We start from the raw sequence: 25,604 nt of genomic DNA on the forward strand, positions 1-25,604 counted from the left end.
CACCTCTTATTGTTGTATTTTGCACGCGCACTGGGGGTGACCCACATGCATCGAGACTATCCTATTTTGGGTAGAAGGGATGCTGCTACCCTACAAAAATTACCGCAAGTCAATCGCCCAAGCGGCTGCTGAGATATGAACCTCTCAAAATCACTACTTTTGCAAAACAGCTTGAACACCCTTGACTTTTCACGTGGCACGTGCCACGACGGTCACTGAGATGTATCAAAAGTAGTCAATTACGGGGTAGAAGGGATGGGGCTACCCAACAAAAAAGACCGCAGGCCAATCGGTCCAGCGGTTGCTGAGATATAAGCCTCTCAAAAGCGTTACAGGCCGGGCCGGGCCGGGCCGGGCCGGGCCGGGCCGGGCCGGGCCGGGCCGCTCATACTGAGATTTTTCCGTTATATTGAAAAGACTCACTTCGCTCGCTGCGCTCGCTCGCTCGTAATAAGACTATGACAGTGAACACCAACAGTCCAACACAAAGGACCCAACATGGCATCTGTTTCAACCTTGCTTCGATTTGCATGCCTACGCTTCTCGACGCTTCAACTTTTATGTCCAGAATCGCATTTTTTTTTTGCAGTGTGTAGCCTCATCGCTGAACCATTTGAGCCTTGCGCAATCTCTAGTCAATAAAATGCCTATAGCTCCAGCGTTACCTAATCACAATGCACGTCCATTGAGCTGTACGTTCATGAAAAAAGGAATAAGACTGAGTCAGCTTACTGCATATGCGTATATAAATTGTCCCACCTGCCGCCCTAGTGCCCTTCAGGTGAGCTGGCTGACGATCCAGTCGATGTAGGACGACACCTTGGTGTAGAGCCCGGGGAACTCGGGGTTGCCGCAGCCGACGCCCGTAGAGACCACGCCCACCAGCTGGTAGGTGTCGTCCGCCAGACGCACCATCAGCGGGCCGCCCGAGTCGCCGCGGCACGCGTCGCGCGGCTCGCCGTCCCGGCTCTCGGCGCACACCTTGGTGCCCTGGAAGCCGCCCGGGAAGCGCGACTCGAACTGCGGCACGCGCCGGTAGGCGGTCTCACAGACGGCCGGGTCGGCCACGCGCAGGGCCACCTCCTGCAGAATGTCCGAGGCGTTCCCACCAAACTCGAGCAGACCCCAGCCGGCCATCTCGACGTCTTGCCCGATGTGTTCAGCGCCAGCTGGTGGTAGACAGATGGGCGATACGTGCTCTGTCAGCTCCACAGGAGTCGCCAGCCGGACCACGGCGAGGTCGTTCTGTGATCCCAGGTACTGCGGGTGGCGCACGACCCTGGAGACGTTCCGCACCTGATGTTCCACCTCAAACTGGAGGTTAAGGTCGTTGTCGCCGATGTGGGTGCCGACGCTACCCGCCTCCTCCGGTCGCAGGCAGTGGGCGGCCGTCAGCACGTGCCGGTCGGTGATGAGGGTGCCTCCGCAGAACCAGTTTCCCAGGCCGTCGTCCGTCCACCGGCCGAACAGCACCATCCATGGCCACTTGCCGAGCTGGGCGTCCACTCCACCCACAGCTTGGACGGCAACGAATTCACCTTCGCCGCTCTCTCCGAGCGCCGCCTGGCGGCGCCTCCTGCCGCCCGTCGGCGGTCCCGGCAGCTGGCCACTTAGCTCAAAACTGGGCGGAGGACCAGTGCTGGGTCGGAAGAAAAACTCCTGGACCCGGGTGTGTCCGCAGGAGATCGGCAGCGGCGAGCGTGTGCCGGTGAGTCCACCGGTCCGGGCCACCGAACAGCACACCAGCGCTGTAGTGCCGATGAACCCGCAGGGCCGCGGCCGGAATCGCAGCACGTCGGCCCGCGTCTGGAACTGCGGGCAGCTAAGGATGCTGATGCACTGCTGGTCGGACTGATGACATCGCGCGTCCTGCTGCGGGAAGGTGAGCGCCCCGCTGATGCTGGCTGCGAAGGCGAGCAGGGCCAGGTAGATCCACCAGAGAGACATGGCGGGAATCCGCGCGGTATGACAACCACCGACCGACTAGCGAGGCTTGCTGATACTAATCTATTCACCGGCCAGGCGGGAAAAATGGCTGCGCGTCATCTACAAACCGGTTCGCATGAGGCCGTCTCTGCAAACGCCACAGAGAACTCGTCAGCTCAGGGCCCAGTTTCACCAAGTGGGGTAATTTCGGCATGGGGTAGATTTCCATTCTACCCCATGGGATAGAATCCAGTTTCACCAGCTCAAACTACCCCAATGGGGTAGTTTCGGCGTCTCTTGTGAATGTTTGCTAAGCAAGCAGCATCAGCGAAACAGCGGAACGTTTTGATTGGTCGAGATTCCGCTGTTGCATTGGGTATGCTTCGTAGAATACAATGTTTATTTTCTTCTTTTGTTTGTGGGCCTAGACAATACAGTGCACAGGTTTCTCATCAAAGGTGAGGCGTTATTCGTGTAATATGTAAATATTTGGATTGTTCTTGTTAATTATAACCTTAAGTTTTATCTTAGTAGTGGTTATTTTGAAGCTTTTTTATACGGTCTTTCTTGATTTTAATTGATTGGGTCTCCAGCCAGACCGAAATGCCTGCCTGTGGAGGAGCTCGCCAACGAAGAGAGGAAAACAAGCTGGAACTTTTCCGGTTCCTAGCTCAGAATAAGTCGGTAAGTAGGTACCAATATTGTAAAAAAGCTTTCTGTATTTTTTTCAATTGAGCTGAGGGACCCAAACCTAGATTGGTGTTTGATTCATCTGTGATTGAATCGATTGGATTGAAAAAATTTAAGTGAACGAATATAGTTCATTATCAACAAATATTAACAATACTGCCATTACACGACAACAAAAAGAACACAACAAATACAATACTATCCCTGATATTTTGTATATTTTATTTTTTAATTGAATCAAAAAAGAATCTTTCAAAAAAAAATTGGCTGAATCAAACATGAATCATTCCTTTTATTGTTTTTTGATTCTCTGAATCAAAAGGAAGCGATTCACCAAATTTGTTGAAGGAATCAAACGGTGATTGAATCAAACAAAAATCAAATGAAGCAATGATTGAATTGATCCAAAAAAGGTGAATCAAAAACCAGTCTGGACCCAAATAACTGAACACATGACTATGCAAATAACGAAGCATAAAGCAAATTTAGATTAGACAGTTAGTGGGGAATTGTGCAATTTTCACAAAGCTCTGGCCAGTGCAACTGTAACTACATTATCTTTAAACTGTATCCCCTAGTGGGGTAAAGCGGGGTTGCTAAGAAATGTCCCAAGCCTGCATGTAATTGGCCATAGCGCCCATAGGGATCTCCAAGTAAATGACAAATAGAAAGGTCCATGTATTAGCTCTAACTTTCCTTTGATGACTTGTCATTGTCTGGTATAAAGTGGTGAAATTTGACCATGATTTTAAAAAATTGTAGGGCAAAGTGAACCACTGTCCACTGTTGGTCCACTTTGCCCCATTTAACCAGAATAATGGTTGCCCTCCTAAATCACTGTATCTACATTGTTCTGAGGCTCGTAAACTATTAAGTGAAAATATTGACAGTGAGTCAATATTTTCATGCTGAAAAATATTGACTCACTGTCAATATTTTCCAGCAAATATAAAATATTGACAGTTAAATAGGCACTTCCAGCATTACAGTAATTAACATATGGTCAACTAAATCCTTTTTCAAATTTTTGCTTGACCACACATTGCTTAGATTATAGAACATGCGATAAATCATGATTGCTTACAGCAATTACAACCCAATTACAGCCATACAAATGCATGTCCAGAGCACAGACATTCATGAAGATAATGGCATATACCTATATGGTAATTATGATGACATTTTTATAACACTCAAATTAGCAGGAAAATTAGAAAAACATTTATGCTCAATAGCGAAGGAACTCGCCCGGATCAGGCTGCCGCTGATCCGGGAAGTGCGTGGATGGGAAACACTTCTAATGGCTATCTAAAAGAATGGACGGCGCTTCTAATGCGTACAACAGGGTGGGTGGTTCGCTTTGCCCCAGTGGTTCGCTTTTCCATATCAGCGTAACAGATATGGAAAGGTGGAGTGAACCTCTGACAATGTGACCCGTGGCGTCACTGGGGTCACAAGCGGTTAATCGACGTTTTCGCCAAACAACTTATACCAGATTGAGCAATGAGCAACAGAGCCGGGAGAGACTTAATGTCTTCGCAATGACCTACGACGAACTAGTGTCTTCTCAGTTATTTATAATACTATCCTCGATGATATAGCTTACATCACGGTGCGAACTGAGTCGGCGACCCTGTGGAACCGGAGGCCATGTTTCAGGCACCACCACCGCATCTTCAACTGGCCGAAGGCCTGCTCGACGCAAACTCGAGTCCTGCAGTGGGCCTTGTTGTACCTGCAACAGAAATGAAGCATTTTATAAATACATCCCAACGAGCAAGTAGCAGAGGCGTGACGCATCACATTTCATTGATAAGCTAGAATGTGGTCATGCTTCCGGTGCTCGACAATACGGTAATTGTTAGTGGGTCAAGGGGCGCCTGGCGGGTGTGCGTGGGGGGGGGGGGACAGTTATTCAGATTTTATGCAGACAACACTCTTTGTGGTGCATGTTTTTTCTCCAACGACTCTTGGTTGTCTCGCGCAATGACTGTATAATGGCGGAAACACTAGTGCTATCTACATTTCTACGCATACGGTAACAACGAACAGTGTTTATATCGAGGTTCATTTACGTTAAATCGATATTAATAATACCTCAATATCAACATTAATTGGCGACATGGTACATGATATGAAACGTGGAATCGTGCCAGCATAGCAAACACTTGCCTCTCCTCCGCTGCAGTCCCGGGATGGTTGATGGGAGTCAGCAAGTAACGCCGACTCGGATAGGCACTGTCCCCGAGCAGAACGCCTCCACCAACCGGCACCAGAGAGTCGGTCTCCAACCTGAAATATAAGTAATTGAAGGCGATTGTCACAAACTTTACTTGCAAGCTTATCTATCTACTCTTTTAGCTCGGTGATATGGTCACTAGAGGCCAGTTCACGTCCCTATGGGATCCGCGGATTTCGCTATACACGCACAAAACTGCCGAGGGTGGCCAAAATACCTAACCCAAAGCGAAGGTTAAGCAGTGCACGCCTCGTGAAAAATGTGCACGCCTGTGCACGCCTGTTGAAACCAAATTAACTGTTTGTTTTTGAATATATTTGATTTGTACTATTTGGTTTATTATTTACATCATTATCCTAACTTGCATGACTCTAATATAGTAGTGAAGCTGACGTGTTTCAATAATACACTTAGTTCATATTGGCTTACTTTTCAACAAGTCCAGAGGTCGCCAGCACCCTTGAGTCGTGTTGGCGACCTCCAGCATGGGCGCTCACGCACAGGAAGCGGCCATCTGCGCCAGCCACGGCCATGACATTTAGTGACGTCCTCTGGTGCCGGTTGATGTAGGCGTTCTCCACGTCAGTGGGGACCCGCAGGTCGATGTGGCAGCCATCGATGCAGCCTGTAGATCACACACCACACATGCACATACAGTTATCTCAATTATCTATTATTTATCTATTAGTTTTCTCAATCCATTACAATACTGTATGTTAGGACAATCAGCTACATAAAACCATGGAGCTTCTTTCCTTGCTGGCTTTGTTGAAATATGCAATGGTTTTATGTTAGTTTTTGTTGGCTTCAACATCTTTACAATGAAAGCATGCACAGCATGTTCTTTGACAAAAACTTAACACTAAATCTCATTTATCTGAATCCAGCACTGGGACATGGCACCTTCCTTTTAAAACGCTGTGCTCCTGTTAACACTGCGGACTTACCAATGACATTTGGCAGCCCTGCTTTCCCATGGAACTGTGCCTGGAGGGCACGGGTCGCCTCATGAGTGTTGGGGAAAGCTATAAGTCCCATCAACCGATTCACAATCGCTTCCACGGCCCTGTGCACTGCGCGGTACACCGTGGCTTTGCTTGGGCCGTGCGCATCACCCACTACGTGGTAGAAACTTCCTGTTGCCAGGAAGCTGAAAAAGACGGATGGGTTCCAATAGGATCAGTACCTAATGAAAAATTACCTTGCTCACAAGGCCATTTCCTACATAAGTTACATAATGTCCTTAGTCTCATGTCCTGAGATTTATTTTGCAACTGCATAATCAAGGCCATGGCTGAACTTGTTGAGAAAGCACAATATACCCTCAGATGCATGTTGGCACAAATTCTGTGTTTACTGTTGTCTTAACAAAAGTTGTCACTAGCACACATTCCATCACTTGCCATCTGGCAGCCACTATCACCTTAAGTGTTAAAAAGCAGGACAATGCTATTGCACCCACCGTAGTGTCAGGAGTAGTTGTTGTTTGGGAGTGAGGGCGTGATTTCTATCGGTGTCGTGCGCCAGGTCGTCACCGATGAAGTGGAGGATTTTCTCCACTACAGCTCGCTCCAGACGAAATCTCTCCCTGAAATTGATGACAGATTTTGAACAGCTCCATTGTTGCTATCAGGGCTCCTTATTGTAATAGCAACCTGAAATGCCGTCAATAATCTATGGCAGCTACAGGCATTCGCTCCAAGAGGACACTTTAAATAACTTCTTTCCAGAAATTCAGATTAGGTACAAGCTTACATTTCTGCAAGATCATGATATCTGTTATCAGTACAGTTCAAATATGAACTATCAATAATTTCAGGACCTATTAACCACTGTTGGCAGGGTCCTGCCACCTTTTACTATCTTCACCTCAGACAATCATTACACTTATGAATTATGATGTGTAGTAGCAAACAACAAAAAAAGCATGCAATCACATAGTGGCGGCAGAACACATTTAATTAGGAGGGGGGGGGACTGCTAACTTTTGGTGCCATTCTTACAATGCAACGCCCATAGGGCTTATGTTAAAATGCCAAAATCAAAGGGGGCACGGTGCCCCCGCCCCCATTCCGCCGCCTATGCAATCACATACAATTTACAAAGGTATCAGTGACAGTTCATGTGTAAATGAAATCCAAATGGTAGGCCTAGGCTGGTAGGTTGGTAGGCTGTAGGCATGTCAATGTATGTTATAGGCTGGTAGGCTGTAGTTTGGTAGGCAGGTCAAGTTAGATTGTTTTTTATCTTCCTCGGACCATTTGGACTTCATCTACACATTCACCGCAGTCAAACATGCACAAGAACATCACTGAAGAATACTTAGCTTTAGGAAGTCATGGGAGATCATTTCATGTGTGTAAGATTTAGTCACTCATTCTGTGATAATCCCCCAACTTTCCTCATATTGCAACAGAACAACTTCAACCAAATCAGACTGTATTATATATGCAACAACTCCCGGCATTCCAATTTGAACAGTTTGTTAAGGTACATAACTTAACTATAGCACCATAAAATGCATCAAAAGCATTTGATTTATAATTGTATTCTTCACTAACATTTCAGTGACATACTGATACATTCTAAACTAAATACTTCACTAACATTTCAGTGACATACTGATACATTCTAAACTAAATAATATAAAACCTACGACATGGTGGTAAGATCAGTATTAAACATGAAAGACACCCTGCGTCAGCCACCCATGTCTAAAAGCATTTCAGGAATTTGTACGAAAAAACCATAAGCATTTAGTATGCGCCATGCCCGATGCCACCGGATAATGAGCACGATGATCCAAAGTTCGAGCATTTGAGCATATTGACTGCTTGATACCACTTGCTCGGATGATATATTGAATCAAACATAGTTCATTCGAAGTGTTTAAACTGCACCGGGCATATTAATGCAAGCTGAGGCTCCGTAACTTCGGATTCGAATAGATCAAATGGCGACCAAACGAAACAGCCACGGCACTGGCCACTAGAATGAGCTTGAGTCTGACGTCTGTCTTATTTACATTTCAAGGTTTTAATAATCATCATCTAGTAGCCAAGGTCACTTTAAAGGAAAACCTTCAGTAGGTGAAAAGGCATTTTACTTTCAATTAAGAGCGACATCTACATAAAGTGGTTGGTACCTGGCCTATCGTAGGTGGCGCAAGCTTCGTACATAGGTGGCGTGGCGTAGGTACATTCATGCAAGAAAATTAGTGAAAATTTGCAGTATGCGGCAATATACTGAAATACTTACCTGAACTTAGTGGGTGAAAGGTCTTCGTCGCCATTTATTCTTGGTCGCACCACACGATTCATCACGAAACGTATCGCTCATCACAGATTACCCCACGAATGTCAGCCGTAATTTTGGTCGGATATTTGGGGTAGAACCCAAGGGCGGATCTAGGGGGTCGTTTTGGGGGGGGTCACCAGTCGGCCGACATACCAGGTCTGGTGAATGAATTCTGACGACCGGGGGGGGGGGGGGGGTAGGGAGCGAGTATGTCGAGATCAAAAAATGACATTTGATCTTCGTCGTTTATAAGATGAAGTTTTATCGTAAGTCACTCGGCTCAGTAGTTTTAGTTAGTGAAACCCACCTATATAGGAGCGTCGCCACGGAATTTTTACTGGGGGGGGGGGGGGAGGCGGGTCGACCGACTTAAAAACCCAGAAGTAGATATAGTTACCTCACTTTTAGCCTAATGCATTAGTAAATAGTAGCATACAGTCACGATCTCTCTTATTGACCTGTGTATGAATCGGCGGCGCGAAGCGCCGCAAAAATTTGCAAAAAAAAAGTTGTCAAAACACAGCTCTAAAACACAAATATTACAACCTTTTTAGCATGCTAGTACAAGCCGGAGTTCCTTCACAGTACACATATGAATTCCGATTCAATTTGACACGGTTGGTGTTATTACAGTCACTGTTATTTCTCTCTTATTGATTGGTGTATAAATCGGCGGCGCGAAGCGCCGAGAAAATTTGCAAAAGAATGTGTCGAAACACAGCTCCGAAACACAAATTTTACCACCCTTTTAGCATTGCAGTACAAGCCGGAGTTCCTTTACAGCACACATATGAATTCTGATTCAATTTGACACGGTTGGTTTATGTAATTACAGTCAAGATTTCGTATTGACCTGTACGTATGTACATAAATCGGCGGCGCGAAGCGCCGCGAAAAATTTGCAAAAACATTTGTCAAAACACAGAGGGGGCCTCCTCTCTACAGAGGACCACCGATCTCTACTGCGGGCCTCCTCTTTTCACAGGGCCTCTTAACTACAGAAGCTACAGGGCCTCCTCTCTACAGAGGGCTTCCTCTCTACTGAGGGTCTCTCCCTTTAAGAGGGCCTCCTTTACAGAGGGCCTCCTCTCTTCAAAGAGCCAGAGGACCTCATCTCTGCAAAGGGCCTCCTCTCTTCAGAGGGCCTCTTCTCTACAGAGGGCCTCCTTTCTTCAGAGGGCCTCTTCTCTACAGCGGGTCTCCACTCTTCAGAGGGCCTTCTGCATTCAGGCGGTCTCCTTTCCACAGAGGGCCTCCTCTCTACACAGGGCCTCCTCTCTACATAGAGCCTTCTCTCTACAGCAGGTCTCCTCTCTACAGAGGGCCTCCTCTTTAAAGGGGTCTCCTCTCTACAGGGGGCCTCCTCTCTACTGAGGGCCTCCTTTCTACAGAGGACCTCCTCTACAGAGGGCCTCCTACCTACTGAGGAGTCAGAGGGGCCCTAGCGGTCAGACACAGACACTAGCGGTTATTCACTGGAGGCCCCAGGAAGTAAGAAGGGCCCTAGCTGTCAGGCTGGTCAGAGGGCCCTGAATGTCCTGACGTGATTTTTGGGATTCCCGTGAATTTCTTTCGCCTCAGACGTGATTTTGACCTGCCAGGGCCCAGGGGCACTAAAAATAAAACAAACAAAATAAAAAATGAAAATAGGACATCACCAAAATTAAGTGACCGAAATCCGTTGAGTTTTTAATTTTGCGTATAGGTAGGGGCACCACGAATTAAATTCATGACCATCCCCTTGGAGTTTTCCTGGATCATCCCCTGGTGCTCGCACGGTTGAGACAAAAACGAGTAAGATTCTGGTCTTCAATACGCCTTTTCACGCAACACGATCCAGAAAAACAAAGGTATTAGCTCAGAAGTGTTTGACAGGTGATTTTGAGCATGCAAGACGGCGTCTATAGCGCATTTAGGTCTTCGGCTTTTGGGGGGGGTCAAATGACCCTCTCAGACCTTTTGGGGGGGGTCATGACCCCGTGGACCCCCCCCAGGATCCGCCAGTGGTAGAACCGACGATAATCAGCTGATTGATTGGCTTGTTCAGTTGCTCACGGACCGTGAGCATCTGTTTGCATGGCAAATTTGGGGTAAAATAAGAACTGCCCCATGGGGTAGTTTGGAAGTGGCCAATCAGAACCTACCCCATTTGGTGAAACTGGTTTGGGGTAGTTTCGCCGAAACTACCCCAAACAGAGCTTGGTGAAACTGGGCCCAGGAGACTCGTGTAGATTCTGAAGCGATTTCCAGTTTATGCAGGATATGATCTTTGCGCAAGATCCAGTGTTAAACCGCGCCCCGTTGAGGTCTAGCAGGGTCCAGGTCCTGTTCGGGAGGGGCGGGGGGGGGCAAAGGGCCCCGTCTTATCACCGGAACAAATTGTCTTGATTACAAAAATTCAGTCATCATTCAAAAGGGCTTAAAAAGATGCACAAGAAACGACATCGGTGACCTTGATATTTTCCCTGTAACGTCACAGGGAGGTCAAAAAAGGTTAAATTTGTAAAATTTACAATGAAGAGAATTCGGTCGTAAGAAAAGATATCTACCATCTAGGTCTCTAAAATGGGTCTAGATGCGATGTACATTGTACAGGGTGTCCTAAAAGTAAGGTCATGATTTAAAACTTAAATATCTCGAGAAGTAAGAGTCCGAATCACTTCCAATTTTAACACGTGCAAGGTACATCCATAAAATTATTTTCTTGCATGCTTAAACCATTTTTGATCATAACTACACCGAGCAAGAGGCATAAAACTGAGAAGGTCGAAATTCAACTCTTAGAGAGGGTACGTCATTAAAACAAAGGGTAAATACCGCCCAGTTTTCGGCCCTAAGCAGACCCTATCAGCTCGCCCTATCTCTGAACTTATGCATAGTTTCGCCTCAACCGGTAAAACGTCAGAAAAAAGGTAAAATGTACGCACAGGGCATGTATACTTAGCCACCTGTGCTTCGAGGTCCTGAGGACGACAGCGGGAATCGGGTGAAAATAAATCAAGAGAGGTGGCCGAGAGTCCTCCCAGTGGTTCTTCCGCTCGTCGCAACGCAGCTGTGTCGACACCATCAACCAGCAGTGGTTTCAGCAGGATGGAGACTATGCTTGCACCGTCCTGAAGATCATGCATTGTCTCCGAGGGTGGATGTGAGATCGCGTAATTTTCAGTCAGGGCAACGCCATTGAATGGCCTCCGCGGTCACCTGACGTTACACCCTCATATTTTTATTCTCTGGATACGCAACGGAAAGGTTGTCTTTAAGGACAACCCAACGAGCCGGGAAGAACTAAAGGATGATCCCTCCGAGCAAACATAAGCGGCATCTCACCAGAGAATCGCTCCAGAATAGTGGAGGAAGTAAAACGCAGTCTATTCGTGCACGCGGCCCGAAATGGTAGCCATGCAGAAAAGCAGCAAATGTGGGGCTACGAGCAAATGTATTGACTCATATGTATATCAGAATAAAATTTTATAAAATGCTCTTTCATATGATGTCTAATTTATATCTATCCATCGCGTATTTTTGGCGGTGTGGCCAAAACAAATGGTGACCTTACTTTTGGGACACCCTGTATATCATAGATCTGACATAAACAGCGTGTGGGACAGCCACGGTGCAACCTGGTCCAACGTTAACGTCTTGTGGGGGCATGGGACCTCCACAGAGGCGGCACCAGCCCGGCGGTCGCGGCCCATACAACTCGTCCACACTATGATGTCACAGGATTTAAAAGAGGTAAAATTGTACCGTTTTACGATGACAAACAATTTGTCACATAAAAGTGACTTTCATTAGGTACGTAAAAGACAGCGCTCATATTTAGTTAGGAAGAGATAGATAAGCACAATAGATATTGTCCTAGGCTGATTTTAACTGCAAATTCGAAAAAAAATGTGGCGTCATAAGAAGCCGCTATTATTTTTCGTCTTTCAAATGGCTATATCTCTGGCAGTCTTTGAGACAAGGCCTCGTCTAACATGTTTACTGGGGGGGCCAAACCCCCGCAGTCATCGACCTGGCCCCCCCAGTCAGGGCAAAAAGTCCCTACTGGGGGGGGGGGGGGGGGCCGGCAATAGTCAAAAGGCAAACGAATTTTTATTTCGAGGCGTGGGTGCACATAAAAGCAAATGCTTAAACGAAACGATGCAATGTGAGCACATTGAAATACCCCATTACCTAGGGCTGTTATGTGTTTATTTTGTTTACCTGAACCATTTTTTTTCGCTGAGCAATACGTTCCATTTCGTCTTTTCAGGCGCCCAACTCCGTGTCCCGGACATTCTTTTTTCATTAATTTAGTCCGAACCTTTTGAATGGAAGGATTGACAAGTACAGAGCCCCCGCTAAGCAGAGCTTTGCGTTGGCCCTGCCCTCTACCCTCCGATCGCGCAATTCGTGATCTATGACAGAATTTAGAGCCCAAAGGTTCGTATGCACATAGCCGCGCACGGCCGGTCCCCTCACTGACTTCGAATGGCTACGGCCTGCCACCAACCGTAACCATACTCGCCAGGAGGCTCATAAAGATCGAGCGATGTCGCGCTTTGAACCTGGACTGTTATAACCGGGACGCGTGCCCTCACCACGCGGAGTCCAAGGCTCCACCGGCAAAAATTTCTCCTTTATGTATCACTCTGTTGTTTCTGTCCTCGGGGCGTCAATCCCTTGTTTTTGCCTATCGTCGTCCTCGCTATGCAGCGTCCAACTTCTGGCTGGACGGTCACCGGTGTGCGGCTAGAGTAGCTCCTAATCGTAATGAAGCAGGCTCCCGTTCTGGGTGGTCGTACGTAGGCGCAGATGCCAGGTTGGTGGTCTGTCTGTGGGGACGGGAACTCTGACAGCTGGATTATCTAAAGAAGTCGGCATGGAGTCCTGGAGGGCAAATGCCAGCCACTTCAGGTCCCAACGGGCCTCAAAGCACTACTATCTTCATTTTTGTTTAGTTTATAGCCTCTGACGACCTTAAGGTTGTGTCGAAGATCCACGGCGATTACGGAGAATCCACCTGAGAAGCCATCAGTCTCCAAGTTGATACACAGGCATTACACTGGTCTGAGGGGCCCTAGTGGGAAAATACGGTCTCCACTCAGATTGACCCTTAAAGCCTGGTATGGATCATATAAAACCAGTGTGGGCTACCATAGAGGCCGACGTAGGTCCAGAAGCTGGCATTAGCCCTCAGAGATCGGCATCGAGCGCTCAGAGGGACCCATCAGAAACTGATGTGGTTCTAAAAAAAATGCGTATTGGCCCTCGACATAGGCTCGGCATGCAAATTCCTTAGACACGGCACTGCCACTCAAACACACGCTCAACAACGAGAAGTGTGATTATTATTGTCTGATGAGGCAATGTGAGGAGGCTATAAACTAATATACAAGAATGGGTCGGATGGCCTACTATTTTTTTTTTAGTAAAAAGAAATATTCATGGTGTCAGGGCTGTGATGAAAAATAAGTGGTCTAAATCCGGTGAGAAAACAGGATTTGCGGGTACCCTAGGTTTGGCTCCTTCAGTCTCTGGCCCCCCTAGTGAAAATTCCTTAGACGAGGCCCTGTACTGGAGACCAAAAGAGATTATGAGTTCAGAGTTGTGACAAATACCTAAAGCAACCACCACGTATGATGTATGCATTAACAGTTAACTATCAGATTGACGGCATATGTGTCAACAAATAACAATTATACCCTGATAGAAGACCGGAGGCTCTGGTTACCCATGTAAAAATGAATACTTCAGACGCGTACCGCGTAGGAATTCAGCCCAGTATCGTTGAACAGATAGTGCATCGGCCTGAAAAAGTACGGTAACGATACCTAATTTTGGGTTTTTAGTCCGCCGATCCGTCCCCCCTGTCGAAAATCTGTGGCGACACCCCTGGCACGTAGGACAAAAGTACGTATCGCAAATGTTAGTACAGTATAAAGTACGCATGGACAAAACTACGTCAAGGCAAAAGTACGCATGGCAAAAGTACGTACAGTATAAAGCACGAATGGATAAAAATACGTCAAGGACAAAAGTACGTATCGAAGAAGTACGTATAGGTGCATTATTAAGTACGCATGGACAAAAGTACGTCAAGGACAAAAGCACATATCGTTAAAGTGCGTACAGCATAAAGTACGTGTGGACAAGAGTACGTCAAGGGCAAAAGTACGTATCGCAAAAGTACGTCGAGTTTTAAGTACGTATGGAATAAGTACGTCAAGGACAGAAGTAGGCGTATCCAAAAGTACGTCAAAGAAGAAAATACGCATCGAAAAAGTACGTAAATTTTAAAGTACGTATATCGCTAAGGTACGTACCCTTGCTGACTTGCATAGCTGTCGCAATCGGTCGCAACTACAGCGAGACATGCAGTGCAAACGGTAGCAGACAGCAGTAGTTTCCCCTACCAAAGTGGTGGTTTTCTACCACAGACGCTCGTCGAGGTCGGAATTTCCAAATACGCCATAGAACCAGTTTTACGGCTCACCAAGATGCATGCACATCAATCTGTAACGCTTAAAAAAATAACTGTATTGAGTCAGAGCTTCCACTTATACCCCACCTGCCGCCCTAGTGCCCTTCAGATGAGCTGGCTGACGATCCAGTCGATATAGGACGACACCTTGGTGTAGAGCCCGGGGAACTCGGGGTTGCCGCAGCCGACGCCCGTAGAGACCACGCCCACCAGCTGGTAGGTGTCGTCCGCCAGACGCACCATCAGCGGGCCGCCCGAGTCGCCGCGGCACGCGTCGCGCGGCTCGCCGTCCCGGCTCTCGGCGCACACCTTGGTGCCCTGGAAGCCGCCCGGGAAGCGCGACTCGAACTGCGGCACGCGTCGGTAGGCGGTCTCACAGACGGCCGGGTCGGCCACGCGCAGGGCCACCTCCTGCAGAATGTCCGAGGCGCTCCCGCCGAACTCGAGCAGACCCCAGCCGGCCATCTCGACGTCTTGTCCGATGTGTTCGGCGCCAGCTGGTGGTAGACAGATGGGCGATACGTGCTCCGTCAGCTTCACTGGAGTCGCCAGCCGGACCACGGCGAGGTCGTTCTGTGATCCCAGGTACTGCGGGTGGCGCACGATCCTGGAGACGTTCCGCACCTGATGTTCCACCTCAAACTGGAGGTTAAGGTCGTTGTCGCCGATGTGGGTGCCGACGTTACCCGCCTCCTCCGGTCGCAGGCAGTGGGCGGCCGTGAGCACGTGCCGGTCGGTGATGAGGGTGCCGCCGCAGAACCAGTTTCCCAGGCCGTCGTCCGTCCACCGGCCGAACAGCACCATCCACGGCCACTTGCCGAGCTGGGCGTCCATCCCGCCTATGGCAAACATAATGTTTTTATCTTCGAGCTCTGGGCCCGGCATGAACGGCAAAGGTCGGAAGAAGACCTCCTGGACCCGGGTGCGTCCGCAAGAGGTCGGCAGCGGCGAGGGCGTGCCGGTGAGTCCACCGGTCCGGGCCACCGAACAGCACACCAGAGCTGTAGTGCCGATGAACCCGCAGGGTCGCGGTCGGAATCGCACCACGTCGGCCCGCGTCTGGAACTGCGGGCAGCTGAGAATGCTAATGCACTGCTGATCGGACTGAGGACATCGCGCGTCGTGCTGCGGGAAGGTGAGCGCCCCGCTGATGCTGGCTGTGAAGGCGAGCAGGGCCAGGTAGATCCACCAGAGAGACATGGCGGCGATCTGCGCGGGATGACAACCACCGACCGACTGGCGAGGCTTGCTGATGCTTAGATATTCACCGGTCAGACGGGAAAATAGCTCCGCGTCCTTTGCAAACCGGTTCACATGAGGCCGCCTCTGTGAACGCCACAGAGAATTCGTCAGCTCGGGAGACTCGTGAAGATGCTGAAGCGATTTCAATTTTGTGTAGAATATGGTATTGGCGCAAGATCCCATGTTAACGCCACGACCTACACCACTCATGGAAATTAAAATTATTTACTTGCAACGTTTAACAGAAACATGTGTAATGTGTATTTACCCGGGTGATAGATCTATATCTCTGCAGATCTGAAAACAAACAGTAAACTAAACAAGGATATATCATATATCTATTGCGAGTTGCAACAAGTAGTTCTTGAATATTTCTGAAGTACATATGTCGACGAAAAGTGAGTAGGGATCTTAGATCTTGCCCGATATCTGGACAGTGACTGGATTTGGATTTATGATCCCAATGGATTTCTCCAGAAAAATAAGTTGCGTATATGATCCATTGGATACGAAATCAATTCCCAGGGGATGATCTCAGATTTATTTTTTCAAATAATTGCACATGTTTGGAACACGCATCGCGAGTCGCGCATGCGGTAAGCTGAGATGTGATGCCCTTCCCGCCCTTCCGGAGAATGTGATGTCCTTATTGAATTTCATCATGCTAGCTCGTCAAAGAATGTTATATTGATCCGAACCAACTAGTTGCTAAGATGTTTCTATAACAGGTAATGTACACGGGAATGACTGGAACACCAACACAGGATAACAGAAAATGCATTTCTAATCAATTTTGTCGCGCATGGGTTATTCGCTCAAACGAATTAATCAGCCGTTTTAATGTCAACGACCGCAAGTATTACTGTCACTGGCAAGTACCTCATCACTGGCTCAGTGGAGCCCTGAGGTTTCTAGTCGATGGAATGCCCATTTTCGTAGATCCAGCTTTACCTCGCCACATGCACATCGATCTGCAACGCTTATGAAAAAGAAGTGTATTGAGTCAGAGCTTCCACTTATACCCCACCTGCCGCCCTAGTGCCCTTCAGATGAGCTGGCTGACGATCCAGTCGATATAGGACGACACCTTGGTGTAGAGCCCGGGGAACTCGGGGTTGCCGCAGCCGACGCCCGTAGAGACCACCCCCACCAGCTGGTAAGTGTCGTCCGCCAGACGCACCATCAGCGGACCGCCCGAGTCGCCGCGGCACGCGTCGCGCGGCTCGCCGTCCCGGCTCTCGGCGCACACCTTGGTGCCCTGGAAGCCGCCCGGGAAGCGCGTCTCGAACTGCGGAACGCGCCGGTAGGCGGTCTCACAGACTGCCGGGTCGGCCACGCGCAGGGCCACCTCCTGCAGAATGTCCGAGGCGTTCCCGCCGAACTCGAGCAGACCCCAGCCGGCCATCTCGACGTCTTGTCCGATGTGTTCGGCGCCAGCTGGTGGTAGACAGATGGGCGATACGTGCTCCGTCAGCTTCACTGGAGTCGCCAGCCGGACCACGGCGAGGTCGTTCTGTGATCCCAGGTACTGCGGGTGGCGCACGATCCTGGAGACGTTCCGCACCTGATGCTCCACCTCGAACTGGAGGTTGAGGTCGTTGTCGCCGATGTGGGTGCCGACGTTACCCGCCTCCTCCGGTCTCAGGCAGTGGGCGGCCGTGAGGACGTGCCGGTCGGTGATGAGGGTGCCGCCGCAGAACCAGTTGCCCAGGCTGGCGTCCGTCCACCGGCCGAACAGCACCATCCACGGCCACTTGCCAATCTGAGCGTTTTCCCCGCCAACGGCGAACGCACCTGCGCCGTCTCCTCCGAACTCAGACATGCTCGGAGTAAGAATCGTGGTCGGAGCACTGTGTGAACGGAAGAAGAACTCCTGGACTCTGGTGCGTCCGCAGGAGGTCGGCAGCGGCGAGGGCGTGCCGGTGAGCGGGCCGGCGCGGGCCACCGAACAGCACACCAGCGCTGTGGTGCCGGAGAACCCGCAGGGCCGCGGCTGTAGCCACAGCACGTCGGCTCTCGTCTGGAACTGCGGGCAACTGAGGATGCTGATGCACTGCTGGTCGCGCTGGGGACACCACCCGTCGTGCTGCGGGAACGTCAATGCCCCGAGGATGCTGGCTGCGAAGGCGAGCAGGGCCAGGTAATTCCACCAGAGAGACATGGCGACGATCCGCGCGAGATGAGTCACCAACTGACTGGCGACGTTTGATGCTGCTTATATATTTACCGGGCAGACGAAAAAAAGGTTCCGCGTCATCTGCAAACCGGTTCACATGAGGCTTTTATCGCAAACACCGCAAAGATCTCTCGTCATCTCGGGAGGCTCCTGTACGGGATGGGATGGTTAGATTGAGATAAACGGTGTTCTTCGATTCAAATGATGACTGTCGATGGACCAAACGAGTAGCCAAAATAATGTTAAAATGAGGACAACATCATCGTTTTCCAATATTCGCACACCTTGTACCCTCTTTTTGCCGTAACAACCTTCTCCAGCGAACTCCTGAACCTGACGCACAAATGCTTCACGACAGCTAAGTCTATATTTTCTTCATTGTGCCTCGTTCAGAGCCTTCTTATAGTGGTGAGGATATCCTCTCAACTTTGCTCCAGACAGAAGCGATCTTGTCTTGCCGATCTTGTCGGATATCCTCTCAACTTTGCTCCAGACAGAATAGTCGAGGGGGTTGAGATCTGGGGAGTTCAGCGGCCAGAACACCTTGGTCAACGTTCTGTGCATGTGCTGCTGGCACCACTCCTGCGTCTCTTCTGCTGCATGCGTGGGTGCCGAGTGTTGCTGGAAGACATATTTGCATCAAACCAACGTTGCAGGTACTTGGGCCACAGAGCGTACATACAACAAACATAACAAACGTATGGTACGGAGCTTCGCCCTTCCACCGAACTCGCCAAGGGGCGCACACGCTGCGCCGGGCGGCAAGTGCTTCAGAGACGATCCAGGAGAAACCTTGGCCTGCCGCTGACATGCGAGTGGTCAAGGCCCATTGTGCGGTGGTGGCTGGTGCCCCAAGCGTGGTGCTCCCCCAAGCCCATTGTGTGGTGCTGCGGCTATGATCGAGCTCCCCATTGATCTATTTCCTAAAGCCAGGGCAGCACCACAGTCTCCGTAAATCCCAAATAGACGTTTGTGTTTACTTTTCCTTTTCTTTAAGCAGCCCCATCGAGTTCTTCCTCGACCAGCTCCTGGAACTGTCGCAGGAGCGCTGGTGTTCCATTCTTTCCAGGTCCCGGTTCACAGGTCAGGGGTCACCTTTTCTTGATCTTTGGGATCATCAACACCCTGCTGTTCTCGCACACGCCTCGGTATGCACTACGCCGTGCTCCTTGGGACCTGCGGAAATTCGATTCTCTCCGCCGGATATCTTTCTGCGCTCAGCGCCTAGAGCAAGGTTGCTGGCGATGGTCGCATTCAGCTCCACGGCAAAACGTGAGTTGACCTAACAGCTGAAGTCAGTCCCGTTGCAATTACATTTAAATAATTTACGAGTGTTGCAACCAATCGAATTGGAATGATAGCTATGACACTATGGCAACTTCAAATTTGCTCCAATTTGTTCATCCCACCATGCTTATGCTGAAGCGATTTCCAGACAGGATGTTATTTGCGCAAGACCCAATGTTAACGTAAAATGCCGAAATTATTGCCAGGGTTTAGGCCTTATAAGGCAGATAAAATGAAAACGACACCCATGGGTGTGGTGGGTGGTCACATAACTACAGTGAGTGGCGCTTGCAATTGCATTGCATATGGTATATTGCATCGCATATTGTATACGTAGAAGTTATTTCACAACTACCTTGAACTCATATTACTACAAGCACAGGCTAGCGAGACGTAGTTTACTATTGCCCGTTCCACTGAAGTTAGGCGGTGCGGGTAATTTCCTGTAGTTGGGTGATTGCGTTGCCAATCTCTTTTTGTCCTGAACAGCCTCGTTTCTGGTGGATTTGTTAACACTGAAGGTGCCCAAGATTAATAGGTACATACAGTAAAAAAAGAACGAACAGGGACTCGGAAAACTCCCAGTCTAAAGCATTCCTGCACAGTATGTGCGCCTTTTTCTCTGAGACGCTTCCGTGGGACTTGGCGAGAGCCAAGGCCGCCAGAATAGCACTGCCACTACCGGCTATCCTCTGAAGTCTTTTTTGGGGAATATTTGTTTCTGGTCCCTAAAAAGCTGTTTCTGGCACCTAATTGCTGATCAGCCCCAAAATGCTTATTCGACCCTAATATCTGAATCTGGCACCTAATTGCTTCCACACAGCCTTAAGTTGCCAAATCGTCTAGTTGAACTCCGTAGTTGCTGTTTGCTGATTCAGCACCAAAACCAAAACATCCAGCACCTATTTTATTCCACGTTTGCCTACCTAATTCGCGTAATCTTCCTGATTTTATGTATCCTAACAACATGAACGTTGCATTCGGTGATGTCAAGTGCCATTTTCGCCAGTGGAGATAATGATTAATGCCATTTCTAGCCAAAAGAGAATCACTAGCCAGCTATGGTGCAGCATAGCAAGACGCTCCTATACCAGCCCGCTATGTAGAGACTAGAGATTATTGCACCCTCAGCCATTTTAACGTGAAAAGTTTGGATCCGTCACTTCCAGCCAGGCTCTCAGGTCATAAACTGGAGTAAAGCAAAATGTCAACTCTGAACAGACATGCCACGCAACCGGCCCTCTTTTCAATATTGTTAGTTTTCTGCAATCATCGTCTGACTCCATCTCGATCAAACGCATCATCCGGTTTCTACATGGGCGTTTGACTGACCGGCCACACAATAACCAAAAACAAAATCAAAGCTTCATGCACACATATGACATAAGTAAGAAACGGATGAAAAAGGCACAACCACGGCACAACTCTGCGCGGCAAACAACGGACAATGTCCCACGCAAGATCCCGCGTTTCTTCAGCGGTCTTGAACGGAATGAAAACATTACATTTCTTTTTTGGAGCTATTTGATGACGTCAAAAAATGCAATACCCGTTTTAATGGTCAAAATCGGGACAATTACTCACAAAAATGTTTCCCTTTAAGCATTACAAATAAATACTTTTAAATATTTAAATGACATTGTTTTTTCAAACAAATCAATATTATTTGCTTACTTAAACGTCATATACAATGCTGAGATCACTACGGGGCTGTCTTAGAGTGTAGCTGCACTGGCAACCTTTAGGCTAGACTCCAGGGGTCATTATACCAGAACAACATGATTCTACCAGCCAGTAGCTCATTTTTCTACTAGATTGGTGCTACGCTCAGCATTTAGGTGCCAGATTCAGAAAAAAGAGTAAGGCGTACCGATGAATAGGTGCCAGAAACAGCTAATTAAGGTCATTTTCCATGATTGGTGCTGGTATCCACCAAATAGGTGCTGAGGACCAATTTTGGGGCGAGTCAGCTTTTAGGTGCCAGAAATAGCTTTTCTGGGACGCAACTAAATGGCGTCCGTCTTTTTTTCTCCAATTAAGCGTTGATTCCATCGCGGGAAGCTAGGAAATAAATATACCAATTTATTTGTAAAGTAATACGACACATTTATGTGTGCACTACAATATTTATGCTCGATTCACTCTTTTGAGGAAAGTGATTAATTTTCTCACCGTGGCCTATAATCGGCAAACCCATAGCCTATCTCCTAGCATTCTTAATCATCGAATGCAACGACAGATACGATCAGATTATAAATTATAGTAACCTACCTTCTTGTCATACTGATGGGATTATAGGTAGCGCTCGAAGGCTTGGCGACGTTGGTCGCTCGCGGCCGTTTAGTTGCAGTGCCACTGGGGCGGGTCGCTGGGCCTGGCTCGCTCGCGACCGTGTGGCCCGGGCCGATAGCGTCGTCCGGTGCCACTGATCGCTCAGAGCCCGTCCTCGCCGCGTGACACACGGCTCCGCTAATTACTGTTTTGACAGCCGATTGGGGTAGGCAGAGTGGGTGGCAGGGAAGAGAGAGAGAGAGAGAGAGAGAGAGAGAGAGAGAGAGAGAGAGAGAGAGAGGGCAGAGGAAGAGGGTAGTGGATGGAAGATGGAGGGAGCGAGAGAGAAAAGGCAGATGGATGGGAGGGCAGAGACAGAGAGGATGGGAACTGGGAGGGCATAGACGGGGTGGGGCGTGGAAGAGCAGAGAGAAAGAGAGAGATAGAGGGGAGGGAGGGAAGGGAGAGAGAGAGAGGGAGAGAGAGAAGGGGGAAGAGAGACAAAGAGAGAGAGAGAGAGAGAGAGAGAGAGAGAGAGAGAGAGAGGGGGGATGGCATAGGAAGAAGGGACGAGTGAACGTAGAGACAAAGGAACCGGTAGCCGTATAGAAGGGTAGAGAATAGAGACACAGGGATAATGAGTAGGAACAGATGGACAAGAGGGCAGGGGAAGAGGGATAGTGGGTAGAGAATGCTGGGCGGTTGGTGAAGACAGAGTGACGGCAGACAGAGTCGGAGGGCGGCGGGCAAAGGCACATGGCGGCCGGTAAAGACGACAATGAGAGACAGAACAGTAATGACCACTTCGGCCTGTGCGAAACCTCTCACTCTGTCCTGCCCGTGCTCTGTGCCTCAAGCCCCCTGTGCCCGGGCAGGAGCAGAAGGTGATGAACGCTGGTAGTTTATGTGAGGCCTCTGTGCTGCCCGTGCTCTGTGCCCGGCGGCGTGGACCGGTCGATCGCACACCAGGAAGTGTTTAGGTGGAGCCGAGACACGGGGAACAGCGGCAAAGACGGACAGCCAGCCGTCGGAAGTCATACCTCACCGGACAGCCAGCCGTCGGAAGTTATACCTTACAGGACAGCCAGCCGTCAGCACTCATACCTCACCAGCCAGCCAGCCGTCGGAAGTCATACCTCACTTGTGAATGGAATTGAATTTTGCACACAAAAACAGTGAATGTGGTCTCTTGCGTGTGGAACGTAACCCGTATCGTATTGCTCAAGTTTGCGCTGCGTTTAGGTTTAATATTATTTTTCAGCCTAAACACCTTATTCATATTCATATTCACGTGTATTTGGGCAATCCCGAATAAGCTTCAGGCTATTCCTACCCATCGTCAACAGATTAAAAAGGGAATAAAAACAGGAGGACAAGCCTCACACACACGTCTCACACACTCTAAAATGCACTCACTCATCAGCCTCCGGACTTATCTCCGCAAAGGAGCTCGGCTCGCCCCAGCGTTTCTCCTAAGGTGACATTTCAACTGCCTTGAGAAGGGGGCACCTGGGAATCCTAACTGGTCTGTCACATCTGAGGCACAGCCTGCCAGCCGGTGTTCTAGCCACTCTAGTAAACGCTCTGGTCCTGTCTCAGATCCGCTACTGCCTGGCAGTGTACGGTAACGGCTCGCAGCTCAATACGTCTAGGATTAAAAAAATATTAAACTTCGCCGCTAAAGTCATTTTCGGCCGCAAAAAATACGACCATGTATCAGACTTACACCAACGGCTTGGCTGGCTGTCAGCTGCGGATCTAGGCAGGTTCCACACAATCACTCTCACTCACAAAGTTCTCCGTTCTGGCATATTTTTAAGGTATATTTTTATATACCTTAAAGTAGGTATATAAAAATATACTTCCCTTCAATATTAACTTTTAAACAAATAACCCTGATAAACAAGGAGATACGCGAAATATTAAATAATGAGACGCAACCAGTCGCGACCACGTCACCACATATCCAAAAGAAACTCTGGACTCCGAATTTAACATGTAACCACGCTGTAAACTGTTAAGCATAGGCTCGTCCTAATATTTGTGCAAATGAGCCAGACGCATCCAAACGAGCACTGGTTAGTTACAAGTTAGTGGCTAGGTACCCACCACTTTGCGATCCGCACACCTCACGGTGACTGTTCGGGAGAGGTAGCCTCGGGGCCCGCCGCGGCGCCCGTCACTGAATTACCGAAAATTTTGTAATACGAATTAAAAAAAAAATAATAGCCGACATAGTTTTATAATTAACACGCTTCAAAATTCAAAAATAACGATATGAAGAAGCGTCGCAATTTGTATTGAGATCTCCAGCTAAATATTCTCAGGCCACCTCCCCCGAACGTTCACCCACCTCACCTGCACGGCTTCCGATCCCGCCGGCTACACCACCGGACACGAACTGGCCAAACCGCAGTGGCCCCGTCCCTGTCACTGACCTGCACCCTGACCTCATCTGCGCGGCGCCTGCAGCAGTGCCAGGGCAGCGCTGGGTCACAATCAGCTGACGGTGACCGCGGGCCGGTCAGCCGGGAGAGATGCAAATTCGTGGACGAGGGCTGGGACACTCCACGCCCACCGGGCCTATCGGTTTTCTACATATTCCCCGGACCGACGCCAATAGTCAATCCTGACTGATGCATTGTTTAAAGAACCAAGAAAACAAAACACATATTCCAAGGCACTAGGTTGTAGGAGCGGGTACGACCCCCTCGCTGTTTCTCTGCTAGTTGAGCTAGATCTTTGCTAAAAAACGAGTTTATGCCCTGTTACGAGATACAGCGACTAGAACCCGATTTTGTGTGTCTCAGGTCAATTGGTGACCTTAACTTGGGGTCAGGTTGAAACACCCGAAGGAAAGGATTCGGTTTTTGGTTAGCAGCTTTGTCGAAAATGATTGGTTGCAGAGTCGCGCGCCAAAAATTGTTGCTAGCGGACACTTGACAAGATGATGTTTTTTGTTTTTTTTGGGTTAGGCCCTTTCGGTCGACAAGACCATTGCAGAGCCGGAAGGATGATAGGAATTAGGGGGAGACATTGGTCTGGGCAGGCACCCTAGTGAGTCGCCGGGGCTGAGCCCGTCCAGAGGACAGGCCACCCAGCCCCAAGGCACTCACTGCACCCGGCTACGGGGTGCGCTCCCTCAGGAGCAGCGGTGCCGCTCCAAGGGAGCAGCCCGCATGAGATAAAGTTGCCTGTCCAGTCCGGAGGGGGGTTGCGGCTTGGAGGAGAAGGATTTCAGTATCCTGAGGATAGAAGCACGGAAAGGTGACAAGATGATGGAGAGTGAACTCTCCTATCCCGAATTTCCTGTACCGTTCAGTACCGATATGTATGCTGTCCGCTCCGCTCGTGCTGCCTCCGAGACTGCAGCGACATTCTCTCGAACCTCTAGTTCCCAGCTCACCGTACAGATGGCGCGCAGGCCAACACTCCCCGGGATAAGAGCAACAAGTGCCGCTCGATCAATATGGAGGCTGGTCGGCGCGCCGGTGGGCCGCGGCCTGCTGCACGTGACCGGTCGGCGACGCGGCGACATCTGCCCAGGTGGAGCGGCAAGCTATCGACGCCAGCCGAAGGCCACCGTCGGCAGCGTCCCGTCGCCGACAGAAATAGCCCGGAAGTGCGGCGCCCCGCTGCTGTCCAGACGTCTGACCACGTCAGGGAGGGGTGCTGGGAGCTCCCGCTGCTGTCCAGACGGCTGACCATGTCAGGGAGGGGTGGTGGGAGCTCCCACTGCTGTCCAGACATCTGACCACGTCTGCTGGGGTGGGACATCAGGCTGGGAGGATGGTGAGACCGTGAGCGCCCTACATCCCGCGCCGGTCGAGGTTGTGGATGGGTGTCCTGATGTCCCAGGCTCGGGACTTGGCTGGTGTGGGACCCGATAGTTCATACCGAGCCCTGAAAGGCGCCCGGGGGTGGTGTGTGAGACGTATGTACCCTGAAGCTGGGTTCGGGTAGTGTCCGGGCGCCATGACGTGAAGTGTGGGCGCCCTGAAGCCGGGCTT

The 25,604-nt window shown here is 49.5% G+C and overlaps 4 protein-coding genes across 6 annotated transcripts in view; 1 reads left to right on the plus strand and 3 right to left on the minus strand.

The window, feature by feature from the left end:
- The window catches only part of LOC122379222, a 76,526-nt gene that overhangs the window by 10,608 nt on the left and 40,314 nt on the right, over positions 1–25,604 (plus strand). The window lies entirely within an intron of this gene.
- On the minus strand, positions 774–24,061 carry LOC122379190 (venom protease-like). Of its 3 annotated transcripts, none has more exons than XM_043361168.1 (2): positions 23,953–24,061; positions 774–2,074 (listed from the first exon to the last, which is right to left on the minus strand). In XM_043361168.1, exon 2 carries the CDS (start codon positions 1,945–1,947, stop codon positions 778–780), a length of 1,170 nt encoding a protein of 389 aa, XP_043217103.1. In that variant the 5' UTR covers positions 1,948–2,074; positions 23,953–24,061; the 3' UTR covers positions 774–777. The 3 variants fall into 3 exon arrangements, with proteins under 3 accessions (XP_043217103.1, XP_043217104.1, XP_043217106.1); XM_043361169.1 differs by having other exon boundaries at positions 23,948–24,028; XM_043361171.1 differs by lacking the exon at positions 774–2,074 and adding an exon at positions 14,720–15,944.
- Positions 4,030–8,243, minus strand: LOC122379192 (putative nuclease HARBI1). The gene is made up of 6 exons (XM_043361173.1): positions 8,114–8,243; positions 6,318–6,443; positions 5,803–6,005; positions 5,285–5,480; positions 4,789–4,908; positions 4,030–4,351 (listed from the first exon to the last, which is right to left on the minus strand). Exons 1-6 carry the CDS (start codon positions 8,173–8,175, stop codon positions 4,219–4,221), a joined length of 840 nt encoding a protein of 279 aa, XP_043217108.1. The 5' UTR covers positions 8,176–8,243; the 3' UTR covers positions 4,030–4,218.
- Positions 16,836–18,394, minus strand: LOC122379191 (venom protease-like). Its single transcript, XM_043361172.1, has one exon. The coding sequence runs from the start codon at positions 18,019–18,021 to the stop codon at positions 16,906–16,908; it is 1,116 nt and encodes a 371-aa protein (XP_043217107.1). The 5' UTR covers positions 18,022–18,394; the 3' UTR covers positions 16,836–16,905.

The sequence above is a fragment of the Amphibalanus amphitrite genome, unplaced genomic scaffold (assembly GCF_019059575.1).
Source record: "Amphibalanus amphitrite isolate SeventyFive unplaced genomic scaffold, NRLGWU_Aamphi_draft 000073F_arrow, whole genome shotgun sequence".
Classification (NCBI taxonomy): domain Eukaryota; kingdom Metazoa; phylum Arthropoda; class Thecostraca; order Balanomorpha; family Balanidae; genus Amphibalanus; species Amphibalanus amphitrite.